This window comes from Emydura macquarii, unplaced genomic scaffold (assembly GCF_026122565.2).
Source record: "Emydura macquarii macquarii isolate MOO-44397 ecotype Brisbane River unplaced genomic scaffold, CSIRO-AGI_Emac_v2 contig_2897, whole genome shotgun sequence".
Classification (NCBI taxonomy): Eukaryota; Metazoa; Chordata; order Testudines; family Chelidae; genus Emydura; species Emydura macquarii.
In genome coordinates, this window is record NW_027133034.1 from 57,489,201 (window position 1) to 57,508,216 (window position 19,016).

The window sequence follows — 19,016 nt, forward strand, 5'->3', positions numbered from 1 at the left end:
AGCAGTGCACTCACTGTCACTTAACCGTTGGGCAAGCCTCTCTACCATGTTGAAAGCTATACTTATCATGTAGATGTGTGATGGGGTATACAAACCCTGTACTGAGCAAAAAGGGGTTAAAAAGCCACTTTGGACTGAGATAGCCTGAGGCCCACTGCACCTGGGACATGCATCAATCTTAGAGGAGGAGTCTTAAAAAGGGAGAAGCTCAGTTCAGATGGGCCCACCTTGGAGAGGATCTTCACAGAGAGACAAGCTACCTTAGGTTGACTGTGAACTTGGACAGCTGAAGGATCCAGGTAGGACAGAGAAGCTGCTGTTCTTTATTTCTTTTTCCTCTGTTACCTTGAGGACTGAGTTTAGGGGTAGCCCCCTGCTGAGAATATAAGCCTCTGGCCCTAAGGAGAACTTGGACCCATTGTAGGAAGTAGCCCAAAGAAGGATCAAGAGATCTGACAACACCAGTTGCCACAAGGGTCCATGGGCTGGAACTTAGGGTAGAGGGAGGTACTGGGTTTCCCTACCATCTCACCATGAGGACTAGATGGAAGACCCCAGATAGAAGGCTCCAAAATGGTTATTGGGCCTAGAGCAGGACCATGAACCTGGTATGAGGGTCTGGGGCTACTAGGTAGAAATCCTGGTTTATCCTGAAAGGGGTGAGACAAAAGATGAGCCAGCTGGAGGGTCAAGGCACAAGGATCTGGGAGGATGAGTCAAAAATTTTAGCAGACCTGGGTGGCAGGGCTACCGAGAATGAAACGCCACAATGCTGCACTTGGCCACAAGGTGGCTCACCAGTTGGTGTGTCACTTTGCCAGGGAGCCTTTTTAGTCAAATGCTTTCTCCCTGGAAGGTAATGTAACTTAGTGGGAGAAACATATTGCACTGATATAAGATGTATACAACACTTATTCTGCTATTCAGCAAATCTATTGTATCTTGGTGACATTTCTAGTACACAGGGAGTGTTCATCTTAAAAGAAAGCTGGAAAGAAAGGTAGGTGTTTGTTTCTGTGATATGAAAGTAGGACATGTACCAAATTTAAATCAATAAGAGTCTTGATTTCAGTTCTGGCTTTGTCTGTTGTGGGTCTTGTCAGTCTCAGAAAAAGTGAATGATGTTTATAAAGAGCTCTCTCCCTGAATAGCTAAAGTGGATTGAGCCTAATTTGAAAAAAATAAATTGCCCTCAGGACTGACTGACTGACGGAGGATTTGCTAGATCAGAAGAAAAATGCAGCAGCACGGTGCCTTGCATAATTCCCAGTAGGAAAGCTGATCTTTTCTTCAGAATGAAATTAAATAGCAACGTTAGTGAAGGAATAAATAATGAACACTTTTATCATATTTTAAGAATTCACTTATAAAGACTGTATGGCATAATATAGGGTAATTCTCAGCACTCAATAACTGTGCAAAGGAATAGGAATAATCTTCCTGATTAAGTAGTTGTGGGGACCATAGGAAGATATATTGACCTGTTAATTTAAGAACACCTAATTAAACAGGTCCTTGTGGCAATCATAGCCTGTGGTTTTGGTTTGTGTGTAGGACAAAGCTGTTTCACATTGTTTTCTATTACTGAAGAAGAGGAAAAGGAAAATATTGTTCTTTCCTGAGGTCTTGTAAGTGATTGTGGTGTAGGACATGAGTGGACTTTTTAAATGTGTATTTTTGTTCTGGTGCTTGTTTGTTATCTTAAAAATGAATTGCAATCTTCTTTTGATGAGGTTGCAAAAATAAACATTTTAAATGGGGGGAGGAAGATATTCAGCATGCCCCCACCTCCTTTTTCAGCCTATCTAAAGATTCAGTAATAAGCAAACGGAAAAAATAATAAATAATACGGACAAGCATCTGATGATTAAGCCCTCCTCCCTGCACTTTTTATGTACATAGCCAGAAGTCGCTCAAGCAGCTGCAGCGTGTTAGTTCCAATAGTTTAACAGGCAGCTTTGTAGCTGTAACAAAAAGCCGTGCTAACGCAGTTTCTTCCCTCCATGTTCACTTGCTATGATAGCTAGTAAGTGATCTTTGGTAACAGGGTTGTCAGAGGAGTGGTAATGTTTAATAGGTTTCTGTGGAGGAGTTAGTTTGCTTTTTTCTTTCCAGATCATTATCTATAAAGAGACGCTGAGGGCAGGCAACACCATGTTGAAAACAGAATAGGCTGAGTCGGAGTAGAAGCTCTCCACGGTTCTCTGGAACTGAATTAACAAGGAAATATTTTAAACAACTAATATCACATTACTGTATTATTAAAGCTACTTGGGAAATATGGCTCAGCAGACAACAAGCCCAGACACCTTGACTGTACCTGAAGTTGATAATCCACATTGTCAAAATCCATGGCTGAACGAGGATCTTGTAAAGACCCTGAGGGAAAACCTGTTGCAGCATGAAAAGTCCAAGACATCCAGGAAGTCTTCATCTGTTTCTCCCAGGTTATCTCCAGTTATTTCTCCTAGAAATTCTCCAAGGCTCTTACGAAGGATGCTTTTAAATAGCAACATACCAAAACAGCGGCGTTTCACTGTGGCGCATACATGGTAAGAATTGTGCACATTGGCAAAAGAGATTAATATACGGTTAACTTTTTGTCTCAGGAATACTTCTTAGCTTTGCATGGGAAACTTTTATTTTTTTAATCGGTATTGTTCCATTGTTATTCCATAAATGAAAAATAATAGTAAATCTGGGCAGGAATCTTTCGAATAGGTATTAGGGATGGTTTAAGAGCTCCAGTCACTCTATGTTAACTTCAGGTTTGAAATTTATCAAAGTAAATTCTATTTTAGTTATAAAATGAGAATACACAGTTTTGGTATCAGAATTACTTTTTCTCTCTCATTTCTTAGGCAGTTTTCTTTCTTTTCCCCTTCCCACAGAGATTCAAACAAGGACAATAAAAAGAAAATGTATTTGAATCTCTGCTGTTCAAGCCAGAGTGACTAGGCAGAGATTTTGTCTGTATGTGATTTTTATCTTTTTTTTTTTAAATGTCATATTTATAGCCTCCTAAGTAGAAGACTAGGTCTCTATAGCATTCAAATTAAGTAGAACTTGGTGGTAGCGGAAGGGGATAGGTCTTTGTATGGAGTAATTGTGCTTGTTAAAATAATTATTGTAATAAAAATAGGGAGAAGAAAGAAAGGAATTCCTCATGTTAAATGTTTATCACTGAAATGTTCTTTTAATATGTGTGGTCACTTACATGAAAAACATTCATCTGCATTGCATCCCTCTACTGTGTACCAGTGGAATGGTTTTATATTTATTACCTTTCAAAATTATATCTATTATATAGTTATACCTCCAGGAATAATGCCCTAGTATTTGCTGTGATGATTTGACATCTTTGCATTAGGCTGTTCCTTTATGGGATTTCTTTGTGGCATTAGTGTAGTAGTGGGAATAAGCTTACAGCAGAAAGTGATGATAAAGGGTGGAATGTTTTAATTAGTGAATGGATCAGTAGTGTTGATTTTATTAATTTGAATGAAATTAATTGCAGAACATAGCCACATGTTATGTGTGTGTACTGCTGGGGGTGTATGTGTACATACTGCGATGTTTGTGTGTGTATACGTTGTGTATGTATGAGTATAAACAGAAAGTGCAGTTAATGTGGAAATGATAAAATGTGTCTGGGGGCTAATCAAAATCAACAATACATATTAAAATGAACACACATGCAGTATAGTGACCAGGAAAGGGATTTAGGGTTTACTATAGAAAGAATTAGTAAAGTAATTAGTGAAATGATATATCTAAGTGATAGTGTTGAGATATAGTGTTGAGAAAAAATAAAACAAAAAGCAAGCAGGATTCAGAGAAGCATCAAGAGCAACACAATAAGAAAAAAACCAAAACCTGTTGTTATGCAGGGCACTTGTTTAGACTTGCATTAGAATAACAAGCTATCTTGTCATATGAGAATATTATTGCTCCTTGAAAAGGAGAGGAAAACAATGTTTCCAGAGTTTAGGAATGTTTTTTTCCCCAAAGAAATGTGCCTGATAAGAAGGCATTGCAAGTGTGTTAGTGAAAACGAAATAAAATTAAGAAGTATCTTCTCCCCTTCATGAATGTACATAAAGTTCCAAAATATCAAACTGTTCATATTAGTTTTGGGTTCAACAACCTAGGGATCAGTTTATAAATGAGTAATTCAAAGTAAAAACTGAATTTGTATAGAACTGTTTCAACAAAAGCTTGACACCAAAATTAATTTTCCAAGAAAAATCATCAAAGAAAATACAGCATCTTTTATTTTTGCAATAGGTACAGTAGACATTTTTAAAAGATAGAAAAGGTGAACAGGCTTGGATAAAATTAAAGAATGGGGGCTGGAATGATGGTATAGAAGTGGTCCTTACTTTTTTTTTTTTTTTTTTTTTTTTGTTCACCTCTTGAGATGAACTTCAGAAGGCTTAGGCTACAGCTACACTGATGGCAAATTCGCCGCTGTCAGATCGATTTCTCTGGATCGACTGAGTGGTCAGTGCAGACCCGCTCAGTTGATCCAGAAATCGACGTACTAAGACCAGCTACAAAAGTAGCGCAGTGCAGTGCAGACAGAGCGCAGAAGAGAAGCTCATTGGTCGACGGGAGTTACGCAAGTTTTTTGTGTATTTTGCGTAACTCCCATCGACTGCCGCCGAATCTCACAGGTAAGTGTAGACAGGGCCTTAGAGTTTGGGTGCAATGTCTCATTATCCCTGCTGTAAAATGTGTGTGTGTTGTGTTACAAATGCTTACAATAATAAATCTGTAAGAAGCTGAGTAACTGAGAATGCTCAGTACCTCATAATAGCCTCACTCCTGTTTGAAGCTGTTCAACTTTTGCATAACTTTGCATAAGCTAGTCATTGGAGCCGGGTTTGGAACCTGGGTGTCCCAGCACCTAACTGAATGCCCTAGTCACCAGGCTACAGAGTTTCTCTCTCTCTGGCCCAGTGGGTATTCAAATATTTTATACAAAGTGGAACAGCTTCAATAGGAAAGAATGAGAGAAACCGTAGGTCATTTGCCTGGGATGTGGGAGATCCAGGTGCAAATCCCAGTTTGGGAATAGAGCGTTGAACCCAAGTTTCTCCTTTCCCAGGTCAAAGCCCTAACTTGTAAGCTATTATAGAATCATAGAATATTAGAGTTGGAAGGGACCTCAGGAGGTCATCTAGTCCAACCCCCTGCTCAAAGCAGGACTAACCTCAGCTATATCATCCCAACCAGGGCTTTGTCAAGCCTCACCTTAAAAACCTCTAAGGATGGAGATTCCACCACCTCCCTAGGTAACCCATTCCAGTGCTTCACCACCCTCCTAGTAAAAAACTTTTTCCTAATGTCCAACTTAGACCTCCCGCCCTGCAACTTGAGACCGTTGCTCCTTGTTCAGTCATCTGCCACCACCGAGAACAGCCTAGCCCCATCCTCCCTGGAACCCCCTTTCAGGTAATTAAAGGCCGCTATCAAATCCCCCCTCACTCTTCTCTTTTGCAGACTAAACAAGCCCAGTTCCCTCAGACTCTCCTCATAAGTCCTGTGCTCCAGCCCCCTAATCATTTTGGTTGCCCTCCGCTGCACTCTCTCCAACTTGTCCACATCCTTTTTGTAGTGGGGGGCCCAAAACTGGACACAATATTCTAAATGTGGCCTCACCAATGCCGAATAGAGGGGAATAATCACTTCCCGTGACCTGCTGGCAATGCCCCTCCTAATGCAGCCCAATATGCCATTAGCCTTCTTGACAACCAGGGCACACTGCTGACTCATATCCAGCTTTTTATCCACCGTTACCCCCAGGTCCTTTTCTGCAGAGCTGCTGCCCAGCTCGTCGGTCCCCAGTCTATAGCTGTGCATGGGATTCTTCCTTCCTAAGTGGATGACTCTGCACTTGTCCTTGTTGAACCTCATTAGATTTCTTTTGGCCCAATCCTCCAGTTTGTTTAGGTCACTCTGTATCCTATCCCTACCCTCCAGGGTATCTACCACTCCCCCCAGCTTAGTGTCGTCCGCAAACTTGCTGAGGGTGCAATCTACCCCATCCTCCAGATCATTAATAAAGATGTTGAACAAAACCGGCCCCAGGACTGACCCCTGGGGCACTCCGCTTGTGACCGGTTGCCAGCTAGACATGGAGCCATTGATCACTACTCGTTGAGCCCTATGCTCTAGCCAGTTCTCTATCCATTTTATAGTCCATTCATCCAACCCATACTTCTTTAACTTGCTGATAAGAATACTGTGTGAGACAGTATCAAAAGCTTTGCTAAAGTCAAGGTATATCACATCCACGGCCTTCCCTACATCCACATTGGATGTAACAGGCTGCCTCCATCACCACCTCCTCCTCCTTGAGTCTGTAAATGGTACCTTATGAATCTAGCCTGAAAAATAAAAATATTTCATTTTGGGAACATCAAAGTATTTTTGTTGTTGTTGTTGTGTGTTTAGACTGAAACATTTAGCAACAAATGACACAAATTTGCAAAATGTTTTTGTCAACCGGAATCTGTGTTTTTGGCAAAAAAAAGGGGGCGGGCAGGTGGGAAGGTGGTCTGCCAAAAATATGTGCCCAGCTCTATTTGTAATGCTGAATTGAAGGTAACAAATGCAATAAATTCTGAAAGGCATTATAATTTGTGTGTGGGGCATTCTAGGTCAAAGTGGAACGTAGTGAAATCTTCTTCCTGCGCCTAATCTGGAAAATATTTTTGCACCAGTTAATTTGAGACTATGGGCAAAATCTTCTCACACACCCCTGCCTTTTTCCATCAGGAAAAAGAACCAGAGTGAGGTAAAGGCAGTTCTTCATTTGTGCCAGGGCTTTCCAGGGCTGAGCTTCAGCATCTCTGGGCTTGGCAGTTCATAGCCCTGGCACCTCTGGGCTTGCTACATCAATTATGAATGTAAAAACACTTCTTGAGCCACAGCACCTCTTTCATTACAAATTAAGTGTTCTGTAAAGGGACCCTAAAAGCCCCACATCTGACTGGGTGAGGATTCCCCTCATGCAGGCACTGTGAAAGACAGTCATAAGACTGCCTTCCAAAGACAAGCCCTTCTGTAAGTGTGCCAAGCCAGGGCTAAAGGCATGTTTGGAGCAAGATTTCAGGCAATGCTGTGGCCAGTAAGACAGCCTGGGGAGTCTGTCGTAACAGGGTATATCTACACTGTGAAGTGTAGTGAAGACATGGTGGCAGGAGCTTTAGTATGGACTAGCTGCCCCATTTATAAACCACGTGGTTCATGGGTATGCACTCAGATTGCTGGTCTGAGTCAGTGTCCATGCTGTCTTCTCCTCACTGTTATCATTACCAACACCAGTGCTATCTTGATTAAAGCTAATGTGGGGAAGCCTACCTGCCTTAAAATTACACCTTAATTTATGGAACAGAGGTACCTATAGAGCACAGCACAGAGTCTCACTCTAAATAATGCATCCTGAGTATTACCTTGGGGTGTTCCAGTTTAGGGTTTAGATTTTGTCTGTAAATGCCCCTTTACATGTTGCAGTGATATCTACCCTATCACTTTTAAATATAAGAATCGAATGACCAATCTTGAGATTAGAAAGACAAGGTGGGTGATGTAATATCTTACATTGGACCAACTTCTGTTGGTAAGAGAGACAAGCTTTCAGAGCTCTTCATCCAGTCTGGGAAATGTACTAAAAGTGCTTGCCTACACTTAAAACACTGCAGCGGTGCAGCTGCACCAATGTAGCTACGCCGGCTGTTGTAGTGTCTTCACTGAAGACACTATCTATGCTGACCGGGAGGGGTGGGGGGGTTCTCCTGTTGGCGTAGGTTCTCCAACTTCCTGAGAGCGGTAGCTAGGTTGACGGGAGAATTCTCCTGTCATCCTAATGCCAGCTACACTGGGGGTTAGTTCTGTTCACTCAGGGATGTGGATTTTTCACAAGGCTTTGGAGAGCCACAGCTAAATACAGGGTGGAATGGATTGTTTAGCATAAGTAGTTAATGGCACTTTAAGGGACCATTCAAAGTGAAAATGGCACAGTAACACCTCACCAGTCATGGCGGGGGGGGGAGGGGGCGGAGTGTTAAATAAAGCTAGCAGAGGGAGTTAGCAATTATAATTGATAATAATAAATCCAGTGTTTCTATTCAGTCCATGGTTTTTAGTGTCTAGCAAAGGTATGAATTTAAGCTCCCAGGTTCATCTTTTAATGGTATTTTCATTTGAGGATGAGGACTGAGAGGTCACCCTATAAAGTGAGGCAGTTGAAGTCTGTTGAAATAAGCATCATTCAGCCTTCTGTGGAATATTTTCCTGATTCATTTGCGTGTTTATATTTACTGTACATTTCCAAAGGCTGGGCACCCCATATGTCTTGTAATTTCCCTTTCCACACCTCCATTTTTCTGCCCGGGAATATTATGCTCTTTAGATTAATTTTTAAATGTTGCTGCTTTTTTCTTCATGGAAATTATTTGTTTGCTACTTCTTGGACTGTGTTTCTCCTACATTCTTGGTAGGTGACTTGCATTTTCACTAGTTCACATTTTCACAGCAGTGCTAGTTGCGACACTTATTTGACAGATAGATAAGATATAAGCTGTAATAGTTCTGAAAGTTCCTTGTTTAAAAATGGACCTATCAGATGTTCTTCTTTATTTTCTTCCTTTTGGTTACCAGTCACACTGCTTGCCTTGTTCATATGATGCCTTCATAAAGGTCTCCATGCACTTTCCAGATGTTTTAAACCCTCGGTAATAGTACATCTGTTGGTGTATTATATTCCTTTTTGGAATTAAATGCTCAAACTTTTAAAAAACATTTCCATGGTTATTCTTCTGTAGCAAATACAAATTATGTACACACTTTGTATTGAGTTGTGTAGATATTTGAAGTCTGGGAAAGTGCTTCTTCCACTCAGACTATTCCATGGGCTTATCAAAGCAAAATTCTTGCGGAAGATAGGTCTTTGGCATTTTCTTTATTTATGTTGTTTCAAACTCAGTCAACTTTTGATATTTTTATGTGATGTTGGTAAAGCAGTCTTCTGTCACTGAACAAAGAACTTGGTTAGAATAAGGAAAACAGTATTACTGATACAGCCTCTCTCTCTCCCTTTGCATCACTGTAGGTTTTTTACTTAGAACCCCTCTTTACTGTCTGCTGAAAATGTAAAGAAACAGTAAACATCCGCACAATATCCAATTGGTTTCCGGCACATATTCACAAACCAAAACTCCCATAGCAACAAATATGACAGCATAGCAACAGCATCTTCTTGAGAAAAGAAAAATAATTAGAAAAGTATCCCTCTTAACAGATATATTGTCCTCTTCCATGAGCTTTTAATAAAAAAATAAAAGAAGGATAAACCTTAAAGTTAAATTTAGAAAATATAGATTGCTCAAGGTTTCTCTGACATTTAACTGAATCAATTAGAAGAGCCTTTGAAATTCACAAGTATCTTGAAACGCTATGTTCTTCCTTTGTGGTGTGTTGTTTCTTTGTACAGCTTTTTCAATGATTTGTTTCCTTGACATCAGATTATATCAGATGGAGTGTTTTCAGAGAGACTTCATCCACATATATCTGAACCTAAAAGCTCTACAATATTTACAAATAAAGGGATTTAAAGCTTTTTACAAAAATAAATAACTTTTTTTTTTTTGCCTAAACCTGTTAATAGAATATTTGGCTGTCTTTCAGTCAAAAAAAGGCAATTGAAATAGCTTCTGCCAGTGACAGGAAGAAATGCATACTAAAAGCATACAACAAAGGAAGTCCAAACAAGACTTAACTTTCAGCTGTCTTTTTTTAAAAGAAAAACAAACTTTTTAGTCCATCTATGAGTTTTCAAACCAGTGGCTAAATACATATAACTGCATCAGAACATGTGGCGTGGATTAAAAATTATAATAATTATATTCTAGTGATATTAGCAATAATATTTTGTACTTGTATAGAAAACTTTACACACACTAATTGAATTTTACTATTTTCATGTGTGGAACATATAATTATCCCATTGTAGCTGAGGCATAGAGCCGGACTCTGATCTCACAGTGATTTTATACCAGGATAATTTTATAGATTTCAGTGAACTTTCTAGGGATTGTTGCTGGTGTGAGATCAGAAACATCCTCACAGATAAATTGTAACTTACATAAGTAATAAGAATGGTCATACTCGGTCAGACCAATGGTCCATCCCACCCAGTATCCTGTCTCTGAGAGTAGTTAGGACCAGAGGAGTCAGAGGGAATGTACAGAACAGGGGGAATTTCCATCCCCGTTGTCCAGTCCCAGCTTCTGGCAGTTAGAGGTTTAGGGACACCCAGAGGATGGGGTTGTGTCTCTGATCAACTTAGCTAATAGCCATTGATGGACCTGTACTCCATCAATCCATCCTATTTGTTCAAGATTATTCTAATAGTTGTCAAAATGCAGATAGAACCCAGTCTCTGCTTTAACTTGCTGCACAATTTGCAGATTAATTCTTCCTTTTAGCTACCAAGTCCTGACTTTCTTGATTCTTTTATATTAGTAGCTATCATCAGAAACTCCTAATACAGAGTGTATAGGAAACTGCTCTATTATTGTGATGTATGTGCAGAGAAAACCCTAAACCCAGTTCTTCACAGGAAAATAAAGGAAAAATAGATTTTCAAATATGTTTTAAAACAGATTTTAATTGGTAACAAGCCTCTACATATGGTAGAGATAACCAAAACATATTGTAATCATTCCATAGTACATTTATCACACAACTACTATCTGGATTATGCTGCTTTTTAAAAATCTGTGCTGCAGTTTTATAAACTTGATGTGAACAGATTTTTACTTTTGGAGACTTCTATTATACAATCCATTAATGATTTTGAATTGTATGTATTTATTTTACACGTAAACTGCACAGCTCACCTTTAAATTAACCTTCTCCAAAATCAATTTGAGCAAACTCCCATCAGTAGCAGATAGTAGTTTGCTGCAGTAGTATGTGAAGACACTTTAAGGATCAAGGCCCCACTGTGATAGGCATTCTGCATATACATAATGGTAAGAAGGTCCCTGTTTCAATGAGCTTAGAGTTGAAAGCTCAGGGGTACAAGTACACTCATACATAGTCAGTGTCAGGATTGGGGCCTAAGCATATAAAGAGACATAATAGGTGGCTATAACAAACAGATAAAGAGAGCACAAGGTAAATGAGATTATTATTATCAGCATAATTGACTATATGGATGTGTAGTAAAATACTTGTTCTACCCACTATTAGAAGGTCACTTCCTTGTTCAGAGTAGCTAAATTTTTTCCAAACCAGTTTGACACATTTCCATTGTAATATGTTACTGGCAGTAAACAAACAATCTGGTGCATTTATACTAGTTTGTTTGTTTTTTCTTATAAAAGCCATAACAAAATATTTAATATGAGCTCAACCCTATGCCCACTGAAGTAAAAAAGATCTTTTACATTGACTTCAGTTGGGTGCTGGCTGAAACCCTATATCAGTTTTATATTAAAGTTTTTTTTATATTTGCATTTTTAAGGAAACATGGAAATCGGTGTTGTATTGTTCTATGGATTATCCTTTGTTTGCTTTCTTACATAATTAGTCACCAGCACCTCAGTCTCTAATATCGTGACAAGTGTGGGTGGGTTTTTTTTTAAAATGCTTTGTGGTATATATGGCTGGGTCCAGGGCCAAATTTAGGAGCAGGAGATCCAGGGGACCGTGTGGGATGCCTGGCTTGAGGGGCGCCAAACCTCGGGGTGCTGTTTTTGTTAGTGACAAAAGAGAAAATAGAATGTTTGAAGTAAAATGTTTCAGGTATTCCGTATGTGGATTCATTTTTTACTAACCTCCTAGACCTTTATAGCATCTCGTGGAACCTTCCAGACTTTGAGAACTTCATTTTCCTCGAACCATCTAGAATGTTATCAGCTATGCCCTCATAGGTACATAAGGGGCAGAGCATTACTAGTCAGTCAGTGAGATACAAGAACGAACTAAAGTGAAATGAGAGCCCCTCTGCCATATTGTAAACATTATTTAAGAAATGGCAGTGGAGGAAAGCAGAAGATGCTCCTCACACAAAGCACCAGTTGGTCCAGGGGCAGTCCAGGCTGGGTCAGATTATTCCATCTGGTTGTGTGTGGGTTTTTTGGGGGAGGGACATGGGGTGTGAGATGGAAGACTTTTTTGTGGGAGGAAGGAGAGGAGTAAAATATATCAAATGCTGATCAGACCTGGCCAGTAAATATATAATGGGATGAAACAACCCAAGGTCCTGTCTACACTATAAGTTTTAACTGAGAAATTGTAGCTAGTAAGAGGCACGTTGCAAGTGTAATATGATTCAGTTTGTGGCCACATGGCAGCTTTTTAGCCATCACAACTGCACCTACCTTCCTGCCTAGCCATATTATCAGTATGTTCCAGGATAACCTGGGAAACTATTCTAGACTGCCTTAGTAAGGAACAGAGTCCCTTGAGGACATATCGATTGAAGAACATCAGTAACACATGGGAGTAGGTATTCTGGGATGTCTTATCACACAAAGACTTGGGAACAAGAAAGAACTGGCCAAACCAGTTACACAAATATGGTTAAACAAATATTCTGCCTTTAAAAGAATAGAATGATTAGCTAGCCAGGAAGTCAACCGGGTACCATCCCAACTCTCTGGCAAGGGAAAAACACTGTTGACTCCTTTGCTATCTGACATGCAAGCACAAACCATGGCACTTATCGGTTACAAACTCGGTTATAAATTGTAGTGTGGACAGTATTTTAGTGGTATCATTTCCACCACTCATCTAGATGTGTGGAAGCCCCTCCTTGTAAAGAGGACGTGTTTGTGGCTTTGTGGGTTTTAGGTAGAGGAAACAACTGATACTGCATAGAGTGGTGCTCGATCTCTTTATTAACCCATAGAAATCCTTGTGGAAGTTACACTAACCCCATTGTTAATGTCTGTAAAACCTTTCTTTGGGGAAAGGGGAGACCCTCTATACAAACCTGAGCTCCATGGGATTTATCCACCAATCATGGGACATCAATTGGATTTAGGGCCATGTCCCATTTCTCAGCCATGGGTGTGAAAATCTTGCACATACCAATTGAAAGATCTAGTAGGAACTCTGAATGAAGACTGGTGTTGTTCACTTAAATTTGCCCTGTCTATAGTTTTATATAGGCATATATAGGACTTGGCTCAGACTTTTTTTGGAGATGGGTTTACCATGTTGTCTTGAGGGGGAAGGCTACATAAACTTAATTTTTAATCACTAGTGTGCTATAGAAATCTAGCTAATATGTGTTTGTGAGTGGTAGGTCCTCATTGGCCATAGGCTTCCTGATTTATGGAACTCTAACAGTATGTGTGTTGGGCTTCCAGTTTAATATCTGTAATTGTTTGCAGTGTTTATCTATAAATTACTGCGTTGCCAGGACATATAAATAGAAAAGTGAAAGTATGAAGGTTTGATAGGAGCTCCCTCTATGATAGCAGAGAAATTACTAAATAACTTACTCGTGCCTTCAAAGCAATGTTATAACTAATCCTTCCTAGTCTAATGGAATTAAAAACAATTAACTCACCCTGAGCTTGTGTGTGTATAATTTAAGACTTGATAATATTAAAATTACATAATCTTTGAATAATTAAAAAAATACACTGTTGCAACACTAATGGTGAAGACTTAAACTTACACAAATTAGACGCCGTAACTGTTTTCCCAAAAATATGCATTGTATTGTCTTACTGCTTACAGCATGTTGTGTTCATTATAATGCTTTAGGATATCTAAGTTACAACAGCTGTGAGAACTAGCAGGTGCTAAGAGGTAAATTAACCCTGCTGGTTTGAGTTTGACAAACTCAACCACATAAGGATTCATAGATCACAAATCTAAAAGGAACTAGTCTGACCTCATGTATAACACAGGTCATAGGACTTCCCTGAAATAAATCCTGTTTGAATTAGATTATATATTTTAGAAAAACATCCAAATTTTACTTAAAATTGCTAGTGATAGAGAAACCATTGTTGCCTTGGGTCAGATGTTCCAACACTTAATTACCCTCCTTGGTAAAAATACGTGCCTTAGTTCCAGTCTGAATCTGTCTAGTTTCTGCTTCCAGCCGTTAGATCGTGTTATATCTTTTTCTGCTCCCCATGTAGGTTCTCAAAAACTGATGAAGTCACCCTTTAACCTTCTCTTTTATAAGCTAAATAGTTTAAATCCTTGAATCTCCCACTCTAAGGAATATTTTCCAGTCCTTTAACCATTCTTATGGCTTTCCTCTGAAACCTCTCTAGTTTATCAACATTTTTAATATATGGATGCAAGAACTGGAAAAAGGAATTCCAGCAGTAGTCATACCAGTTCCATATATGGAGATAATGTATCCCCTCTATTCCTACTCAAATTTCCACTGTTTATATGTGCAAAGATCCCATTAGCCCTTTTGGCTTCAGCATCTAAGTTGGAGCTCATGTTCAGCTGATTATCTATCATGATCCCTAATTCCTTTTTTGGTCAAATGAAACATTTTAAATAAAATTGAAAGAAATTTTCAAAACCAAAAGCCACTTCAAATCGAAACATGTAATTTCAAAAATGTAGAAATGTTTAGATATTTTCAGAATTTTTTTCCTCTTTTTTTCCCCCAACACAGTTTGGTGAGACTGAAATGAATTTGTGAAACATTTTGGTGTTGCCAAATCTGCATTTTTTGGTATTTATTTATTTATTTATTTATTTTTTGTGAAAGAAAGTTTCAGCTGAAAACTTAATTTTGCCCAGTTCTAGAATGGATACTTTAATAGTTCAAATTATACACCTTTATTCTCGGATGACTTGGTAGCCAGAATCTCCTTTTTCTCTATCAAGACTCCCCTTTTGTAACAAAGTAAAGAGGAGGAAGAAGTCAGACAAAGTGAAGTGGAGCTACAGGAGTCAACATATCCTAGTCAATTAATTGCTAGTAAATTTATAGAAACTGAGGCCAAGATGCCTTATTAAAATAAACAGGTTTGTGTAGAGAGACATGTATGTAAACATGACAATTTACATTTTTTTCATTAATTTGAATATTTCCACATGGGGAAAAAACTGATTATTTTGGGTTTTAATAGTCAAGATCATATTTCTTTCTACTGTATGTATTTTTGGACAGAACATTTTCCTACCTCTTAGTTTTCAAAGTCTATTCACAATGAGTTAGTAATATGTGTAACGCAAAATTTTTTCTATTTTATAAAAAGTAGGTTTCCTTTTTATTTGATGGGGTTTCTGTGATTGATCTTCTGTTTGTTTGACTTATTTTAGGCCTTTTGTTGTTCATTTTTTAACTTGGGTTTTTACATATTTTTTGGTTTTATTTTGTATTCTGATTCCACTGAATAATAGTCTCAAAACTACAAATATGTAATTTACTGACTGTGAAAGTATTTGTCCTCAGTTATATTCAGTTCTTCACCTTGAATTCAACTAACTTATATATCCACCCATCATAAATATTCTTACATTGACTTTGGCACTTAAATACCAAATGATAGGTGCCTCAGAAATACTTTCAATAGATCCTGGTAGGGTATACCATTTAATATTCAGGAAATTAACTGCCATAATAGCACTTATAAGCTGTAGGGCTTTGTTTATTTTATGTTGCGCAATATGCTTTTATTCACTAACTTTTATCATCTCACTTATTGAAAAAAATACCCAAGTTCTTAATTCTAAATAAATAAAAATGTCACTTCATAATAGATTAGCCAACTCTATTGACGTGGCTATAGTTTGACAGTTTCACAATCTTTGTGCTGCTGCTTAAACTGACTATAGCACAGAATTATATATTTTACTTTCTTTCGCTTTCTGTCAATACATATTCTTTAAGGATTTTTAGAGGATACCTCCCTGTTCTTTCCTTTTGCCCTGCTCCACCACTCTCACCTTCAGAAAGCCAAAATAATTTCAGATTAATTCATGTGAAGCATTTCAAGAGAAAGTACCATCAAAGCAGAGAGGAGGAGACGTATACCATAGCATAGAGAAAGGAGAGAGATCATAAACAATGCTTTAAATAGACAACAGAAGGGGATCTAGATATTCTTGTAGTGTGTAGCTCAAGCTGCATTGGAAAAACCTAAACCTTATACAATGATAAAATAATATTTCAAAGAATAGCCGTATCATGCTATGATGTTCTCCTGATTTTTGCTAGATGTGTGAAAATGTGAGATTAAAGACAATGTTTAGACAAGTCATAGATGTAACAAAAATAATTAACAGTAATTTCCTTTTGAATCTATAAAAATAAAATGTACAGCTTTGTAAGAGGTAACAGTTTGAATAAGGTGAAGATCAGAGTTGCTTTTAGACTTGCCAACGTAAGCTAATTTTTATCTGTTTTATCAGGATAACAGAGTAAGCTTTGTCTTTGTCTGAAACTGCTAGATTCTCTGGGTTTCCTCTATCATACCCTACACTTTCTAAATCACTGAACCACTTGGCTCAGCTTACTAAAAAAATTGTTTTAATTAGAGGTTTAAACAAAAGCAAGGTGACAACCTACTGATCATATAAGGTTCTATTCAGCAGTTCTGTAGTTGAAATGTTGCAAAACGTAATTCTAATTCGACAGCCAAAACATTTTCTGTAGTGTTACTAAGGAACCGAAACACCTATTGCTAACAGTCTTTGCAATCTCTTTCTCCAGGCTAGTCATGTTGTGGAAAAACTTTCCTGTTACGGAAACTAAATCATGTTGATAGACTTTTGACTTACAAACACTAACACTAAGAAAGGGCTTTGTGACAGATGGGCAGCATTCCTGCAGAACCAAGTTTGTAGAAGATGTTGTAAACTGCCTGTTGATTTACACATGTGTAGTGGGCTGTTTTTAACATTTACCTATGTCCTGAAAAACAATGTGTGAAAATTTCCTTTCCCACAGGGTAAAAAACATCAGATGCATCCTATTGTTAACCAGTTGAGATTAGAGGTTTACCTTTCACTTGGTCTCTGCTTCCTCTGTAAAGTACATAACCATTCCCATCACTGTGGCTCACAGCATCACCAGATGCCATTGTTTTCTATTAGAGTGCCTTCTAGTGCTCTCAGACAGTGGAACATGTTTGAGACACAACTGATATAGCAGCAAATGTGAATTGTGCACACATTCAGCTGAATAAACCAAGAAGGGGAAGAAATATGCTCCAACATATAAATGGTATGTCTACACTGCAATTAAACACCCGCAGCTGACCTGTGTCAGCCATCTGGGGCTGTTTAATTATGGTGTTGATGCTTGGATGGAACCTGAGCTCTGGGACCATTCCCCTTTGCAGGGTCTCAGAGCCTGGACTCCAGCCCAAGCCCGAACATCTACACTGCAATTAAACAGCCTCATAGCCCGAGCCCCACGAGCCTGAGTCAGCGGACATGGGCCAGCTGCAGGTGTTTGATTGCAATGCATATATACCCAGAGGGTTCGTGACACCTAGTCAAGAAAGGATTCAAAATGATAACCCTTAATGATTGGGCTTATACTCAGAAAAATTTAAATAGACTTGGGGTTTGTCTAAATTGCATTCTTTAGCCATGACATTGCAGTTGTGCTAAGTCTCTGTGCAACAGCATGAGGGAGGAAGCTCCTTGTACCTTTTGTGCACCTGCTCAGGGGGAAGATGCAGTGTAGTACCATGTAACAAGATAGCTGGCTCATTCAGTGGAATCAGGCTCAGTGCTCCTGTTCCAGTCCAGGTGCTCCCAGGTGGGCCAGCTAAGAGGGCAGGGCAGGAAGCTATAAGAGGCTTGGTCAGATACAGTCAGGGGAACAAAGTCAGTCAGGAGTCAGAAAGGAGAAGGGTAGGGGAGGAGAGCTGAGCTGAGCTGAACTGCCAAAGAGACAAGGTGGTTCCTGGGAGAAGGTTAAAGGCAGGAGAGTGTCAAGAGTGATTTGCTGGCTGGTGTCTCCAAGTCAGAGAGCCAGGGTTGAAGAAGGCTGAAGGCAGGAGAAGCAGCAGAAACAGCAGCAGAGAGAGTTGCCTACCAGCTCAAAGCCAAAGAGCCAGAGCCAAAGGCTAGAGAGCTGATGGAAAGGGGAGCAGTGGAGGGACTTACTGCTGAAGTCTCAGTGCTGGAGAGCTGGACCCAGGGAACAGTGAAAGAAGGATATTCCCTATAGAGAGACTGTGGAGGGTTCCTGCTGGGAAGAGCAGGTTTCATCCCAGAGGAAGAGTTGGGGTGGCCATCCTGGCAGAAGAACAGAGAAGAACTGATCGAGTCTATGTATGCCAGAAGATGCCAGGATGGTGTATGTATTATGTTAATGGCCAAGAGGATATGTGATTTTTAAGGACTATTTTCACTGGCATGATATAAGCTATGTTTTGAGACTTCTGTTATGGACTGCTTGCACAGTGGTTATTAATACACTGTTGTGAGACTGGAAAATAAGCTTCCATGGAGTTACTGGGGATTCAAAAGGGAATTTGAGGTGAGGGGCCACTTGCAGCTTGCCCTGAGGCCCTAACGGGGGTGCCTGGAAGGAGGCCACACATTACAACTATGTATTGTATATATTTTGGTTAACACAATACATTTTATTAATGCCAGATAAATATTAAAGTGGGAACAGTTAAATGACATTTTAATAGGTACTGTTATCATTATTTCAACTTATCTGCTATTATGATATAATATTTATTGTGCAGCCCAGAATTCCTAGAGAAGATAGAAGTCCTGTGTGCCAGGCTTTGTTCAAATGCTAGTGGTATTTCTTCATAAGATATACCAAGCCAGGAACAAACAACTTCTGATCACCTCACTGGTTATTCAGAAAACAAAAATTCAGTGTCCTTAAAGCCATCCAGCTCTCTGGCTACTACCCAGACAGCCAAGTCAAATATGATGGGGATTGCTGAAAATCTTTATCTTTATGTAAAAAAGTTCTACCAATCCCAAAGGACTGGACCCATTACAAACAGTTCAATGAACAGTTCAGATCTTACCCA

At 39.1% G+C, this 19,016-nt stretch overlaps 1 protein-coding gene across 1 annotated transcript in view; it reads left to right on the forward strand.

Annotated features, from left to right (window-relative positions):
* The first annotated feature begins 2,280 nt into the window (after positions 1 to 2,280).
* Positions 2,281 to 19,016, forward strand: part of PDE4D (phosphodiesterase 4D) — a 584,878-nt gene continuing 568,142 nt past the window's right edge. The window contains exon 1 of the mRNA XM_067569281.1: positions 2,281 to 2,552. Coding sequence (XP_067425382.1) covers positions 2,281 to 2,552 — 272 coding nt within the window. The remainder of the gene's footprint in view (positions 2,553 to 19,016) is intronic.